Raw genomic sequence first — 5,830 nt, forward strand, 5'->3', positions numbered from 1 at the left:
GCAAGAGAGACTGCGGGAAAGGCTCTGACTGACGAGTCCTTAATCATCTTAACACGTGATTATCTTAACACGTGATTCGAGTAGGCTTTATAATTATAGATAAATGTAACTTTTTATAACCTTTTTATAATTTAACTATCTGGAATTATAATTTTCCTACCAAAAAAAAAATATCTAGAGTTATAACTCCACTATATATTTCGGTGAATTTATTTTGCAGAAAAGGACAGTTCAGCTATATAGATAGATGAAGAAGTCCAACATAATTACTCACAAGCCTTTAGAATTGTCCCTCTCTACTCTCTCGTCAGTGCTCCTAGAAACCCAACAATGGCCAACAACCAAGAACGCGAAGGGCGCGACCAAGAAGACGAAGTTGGGAAGCTGGCGGTCCGGTTGGCTGGCGCGGTGGTGCTTCCGATGACCCTCAAGTCAGCCCTCGAGCTCGGCATCATTGATGCCCTCGTCTCCGCGGTGGGTTCCTCTCGCCCACCGAGATAGCGAGCCGGGTCAGCGCCAAGAACCCAGGGGCCCCGGTCCTGGTGGACCGGATGATGCGCCTCCTGGCGAGCCACGGCGTGATCGAGTGGCGGTCGAGGAGGGGCGACGGCGACGGAGATGGAGGGGAGAGAGAGTACGGTCCAGGACCCATGTGCAGGTTCTTTGCCAAGGACCAAGAAGGTGGAGATGTTGGTCCTCTGTTTCTGCTAATTCACGACAAGGTCTTCATGGAGAGTTGGTAATATTATTTTTATTTTTGGACTATCACCAGTCGAAAAAGTAGTTTCTATGAACAATGGCCTCTGTGCTTTTGTTCGGCGATTCCAATGGTGAATATTAGGTTACTTGTTGAACGGCTGAAACTAAAATATGATCGCGGCGCTTGATGGCGACAAGTCGCACAGTTTCGTCGATTGTGATTTTTGGAAAAACGCTCAATTCAATGAAATATTTACGATTTTTTTCCGAAGATTATGGATTTCTACTTGTACAGATCTACGGCTGCTTCATTTTTCCTGGACTAATCTCAGGTACCACTTGGACGATGTCATCATGGAAGGAGGGGTTCCGTTCGAGAGGGCATACGGGATGACGGCGTTCGAGTATCCTGCCATTGACGATAGGTTCAATCAAGTTTTCAACCGGGCCATGGCGGGTCATACTTCCCTCATCATGAAGAAAATACTCGATGTCTACAGAGGGTTTGAAGGCATCGAAGTGCTGGTCGATGTGGGAGGCGGAGTCGGGTTCAATCTCAAGATGATCACCTCCAAGCATCCCCACATCAAGGGCATCAACTTCGACTTGCCTCACGTCTTGGCCGATGCTCCTTCTTATCCAGGTAAATCAAATCCAGGACTCCAGCACTCTGCAAGAACACTGAACTCGTTGTTTCTAATGACATCATTCGACAATATCTTGTTCTCTTCTTGTGATTATGTGTTGATGTCTCGTGTTTTAGGTGTCGAGCATGTTGGTGGAGATATGTTTGAGAGTGTTCCTAGAGGAGATGCCATTTTCATGAAGGTAAAGACGTCAACTTATCTAATGTTCATCCAGCTTGTGATGCGTGAGGCCGTGTAGTTGTTTTTTTCATCACTTTGCGAAATTCCTCTTTTACTCTTCAAACCATTTCAAGGACAATAATCTGTTTTTTCCTAAATAGTCTCCACAAATGTTGCTAGGAAAACCTTAAGGCGAGGGAACAATAGTAAAATTCCCATTACTCGAAAGAGTTGCACCATATCCTTTGGGATTAATTCGTACTCCGATTTCAAGATTATTTTCAACATCAAAGCTCATTGGCCTTCACAATCACATTATTTCTTTACAATTCTCTAATCTATGGACATCTAAGTGCAGTGGATACTCCATGATTGGAGTGATGAGCATTGCTCGAAACTTCTAAAGAACTGTTTTGAGGCTTTGCCTGCCAATGGGAAGGTGATCCTTGTCGAGGCGATTCTCCCCGCGGTTCCAGAGAGAAATGTCTCTTTGAATAATGTGTTCCAGCAAGACCTCTTCATGTTGGCTCAGACTCCCGGCAGTAAAGAGAGGACGCAGAAGGAATATGAGGCCCTGGCGGTGCAGGCGGGATTCACCGACTGTGAAGTCAAGTGTTGCGCTTACAACAGCTGGGTAGTGGAGTTCCCCAAAATGGCGGGTCATTAAGTCTTTCGAGGTCTATTCCTAATTTTAGGATGCGTGTTTCGCAAAAAACTCAATAATAAAGGAAAATATTTTCTCAGAAAGCATTTTCCATGAATAAGATTTGTTTTTCTTTGTTTGGTAATGTATAATTGAAACGTTTCCTGTTGTTTGGATCCTATTAGAAAATAATTTCACACTTTATCTCCAGTTCCTCCATGTTTGACTCGGCTACCTAACACCCTTAGAAAAGTTTGTAGTGCCATTTGTTTAGCTTGTTCTTATTTGCCTTTATCTCCCTATTTTCCCGTTGCTAGAGTGTGAGTTTTTGGTTCCGACAAAAAATATATTCTTACCCTTTACCAAAAAAAAAAAAAAAACAACAACAAAAAAATCAGAATTTTTAATTTAAAAATTTGTATTATTTATTTATTTTTTTATTTTTTTGTTTCTCTCTTTCTCTTTTCCTTCTTCTTCTCCTTCTCTCCTCTACTTCCTCAAGCTATCCCTTCTGCTTCCTATGGCGGTTCGTCCCTAGCCAACTTATGAGTGGTGAGCTTGAGTTGTCACTAGAGGCCGCGAGCTCGCCTATTGGGTGAGGCTCGAGGCTTGTCATCAAAGGCCGCGAGCTCTCCAGCGTTAAGCGAGCTTGAGCCTCACCACCCAAGGCCGTGAGCTTGCCCAATCTAGCAAGGCCCTAGGCTTGCCGGCCTCTGGCGGCAAGGCTCGAGCCTCACCAGCTTGCCAACGAGGGTTGCAAGCTCACCCAATCTGGCGAGGCTTGAGACTCGCCATCGAGGCCATGAGCTTGTTTGATATGGCGAGGCTTGAGGCTTGCTGGCCTTGAGTGAGCTTGAGCCTCGCTATCGAAGGCTGTGGAGCTCGCCCAATCTGGTGAGGCCAAAGCTCACCAATTGTCTCCATGGCCGGTGATAGGTGGAGAAGAAGCAAAAGAAAAAAAGCAAAGAAAAGAAAAAGAAGAAAATAAAAATAAATAATCGATTTTTAAAAACAAAAAAAAAAAATTCAATTTTTAAAAATATAGTTTTATAAGAATATATATATTTTTAATTTTTTGTAAACCAAACACCAAATCTAACCTTTGGTAGATTCAGAGAATATTTTCCGGTTCTTTCAAATGGGAAATCATTTTCCTGAATTTAAGCTTTGGTAATAAATTTTTTCTTGTGGATTAGGAAGACGATTTCCGCTGACTCATTTTCCCGAACGAATCAAATGCTGGAAAATGAGAAAATGTTTTCCTGAAAATGTATTCCATCAAACAAACACACCCTTAGTTCAAACTCTGATAGATGCGGAACCAAGTGTTGGATTGGCTTATGTTTTTATCGTCCCGTTGGTGGTGTGAATCAGATAATTGCCTTTTGTAATATTTAAAGCGTGACTCTTCAAAATGTCATCCCTACAAATTGGCCAAGAAGTACTTCACACTCAATCCTCTTAGCATTGTCTCCCACTATACTATACCATACCATAAAGACAGGTGATAACATCTAGTAATCAGGGCCATGAGAAATTCCCAACGTTCTGTTGCAAAAGAGAAAATGGAATATCTTGTAATCAGAGCTTAAATAGCATTACAGAAGAGAAAAAAAAAATAGAGAGCTATTTAAAACCAGAATTATAGCAAGTTTTTAATCTCTCCAAGACGAATCTGTAAATGCGATATGGGAACAAGCATCCTTATGCGGGGGGAACCATTCCCTGCTACAAGTTATGGGACAGGTTCCCAGAAAGACCTACGAATAGAGCAGTTCAAGCTAGCGGCTACATCCACTAGACACTCAGAGACTTGCCTTTTTTTTCGCCGAACATTTAGAAGAAAATTTACATATGAATAGCATTTCCAAACAATTCTGTACATGGTGATTGAAGAACTCAATGCAGCAAGAGTAACCAACAAGAGAAGATATGGATCCGCGTCTACTGATTATAAGTAGAGAAAGGGGATTAGGGAAAGAAACAGCACGGACACGAGCAATTCTGTGGGTTACAGGAAGAACGAGTGATGCTAGACAACAAAAACAGGAATTGAACTACAAAGTTGGATTGCTTCATTCCTTCAAATCACTAAGCAACACCAAAGAAATGACAAAAACCCAGGTCCATCGTCAGATTAATTTCATCAAACGGTTCGCGGGCATAACAAGGAGACACGTCCAGAAACAGAAAGAGAGGACAAAGAAGGGTTTCGAGAACGGACCGAGACGTAAGAGCAGGTAGGGACGACGGACATGGAGTTGGTCTTGGTGTGTCGGAATGCGGAGACGCAGAGGTGGGAGGCCAAGCCCAGGCCCCCGCTTCGAGGGCGGGACGAAGGTGTGGACGATGTCCATCACCCTGCCCCCGTCGCGGAGCGCGTACCGGAGGTAGGCCTTCTTTTCCTCCGTCTCGAACCTCTGCTGGGGCTGGTTCCACACCATCTTCGGGCCCTCGCCGGAGGTTCCGCCTCCGGTGGTGGTGGTCGCCGCCATCTCTCTCTCTCTCTCTCTCTCTCTCTCTCTCTGTGGGACTTCCGCTTCCTCGGTCCGGTGAGCGTGGAACTGCAAGTATGCGGTTCCACGGCGGTTCCACGGCGGTTCCACGGCGGTCAGGAAGACTGGATCAACGAAGGTGCCTCGGTCAGTTTTCGGGAGACAGGACATGCACCCCACCACGTGAGCATGCGTGGGCGCTGTAAATTGCAATATAAATTCTTGTTTCCTTTTTCACCTCATATTCTAGATTTTTATTTTTTATTTTCGAATATCTTGGCTGAAAAATTGAAGAAAATAGTAAAGGAAAAAAACCATAAAAAACCTAACATATTTATCTTAAACTTTTCTCTATGACTTAAAACATTTCAAACTTGTCTTTTGTAAGACACATTTACTTTTCGTTCGAATTGCATCAGTAAATACCGTTAAAAACCTACCTATGTAAACGTTGGAGCACGGTATTGACATAATGTCCGCGTGAGTTAAGTGAAATTAAAAAATCATTCGATTTAATATTGATGGAGGATAAATGTGATACATAGACATAAGTTTTGGATTTTTTTATATCACAACAAAAAAAATTAAGGTAAATGTGTTAGTATGTGTATACTTCAAGGTTTTTTATGTCATAATTTTTTTGGGGGTAAATTATATCATAATGAATATAATTTTTTTTGTGACTTTTTTTCTAAATAATAATATGCATACATATATTTTCTCTTATGCGAGATTATGGTAATGATAACAAATGAAATAAAGTAAATGGATTCATCCCGTATATTAAAATATCTAGCAATGAAGAATATCTTTTCTTTTTTTCATCATGTATTGATAGGCGGGAATCATATTAATCATATTCCAGAACATCCCTGTCGCGACCAAATTTTCGAGGTGTAAACCACCTAGGTTTGGCTAATGGATTGTTAAGCTAAACTTAACTCGAGCTCTCCTAAGCCCATACCAATTCGCGACTTAGGTTCAAGTTCTTAATATGCGATTGACTTTTAATTAGGAGTCGTCACTAATCTATTTTTGGTGGGTCGATTAGAAACCCAAGTAAAGTAATGGGAGATTTACTTTACTCCTACGAACTAGAGATTTATGGATTCGGGGACTTGATTAAGCTAGATTTCTCTAACGCCTTTTCGGTACCTTTCTTTTTATTTTGAAAAATGTTTGGCAAG

At 42.0% G+C, this 5,830-nt stretch overlaps 1 protein-coding gene and 1 pseudogene across 1 annotated transcript; one reads left to right on the top strand and one right to left on the bottom strand.

The window, feature by feature from the left end:
* The first annotated feature begins 330 nt into the window (after positions 1-330).
* LOC120288494 lies at positions 331-2,172 on the top strand (annotated as a pseudogene).
* A 1,920-nt stretch (positions 2,173-4,092) lies between these two features.
* Positions 4,093-4,667, bottom strand: LOC120288085 (acetyltransferase At1g77540-like). The gene is made up of 2 exons (XM_039301393.1): positions 4,373-4,667; positions 4,093-4,239 (listed from the first exon to the last, which is right to left on the bottom strand). The coding sequence occupies exons 1-2, from the start codon at positions 4,641-4,643 to the stop codon at positions 4,232-4,234; spliced, it is 279 nt and encodes a 92-aa protein (XP_039157327.1). The 5' UTR covers positions 4,644-4,667; the 3' UTR covers positions 4,093-4,231.
* Between the last annotated feature and the right edge of the window lie 1,163 nt (positions 4,668-5,830).

This window comes from Eucalyptus grandis, chromosome 9 (assembly GCF_016545825.1).
Source record: "Eucalyptus grandis isolate ANBG69807.140 chromosome 9, ASM1654582v1, whole genome shotgun sequence".
Classification (NCBI taxonomy): Eukaryota; Viridiplantae; Streptophyta; class Magnoliopsida; order Myrtales; family Myrtaceae; genus Eucalyptus; species Eucalyptus grandis.

Bases quoted from the DNA above. Each gene is read 5' to 3' on its own strand.
- LOC120288085 (XM_039301393.1), bottom strand. From the start codon at position 4,643: ATGGCGGCGACCACCACCACCGGAGGCGGAACCTCCGGCGAGGGCCCG.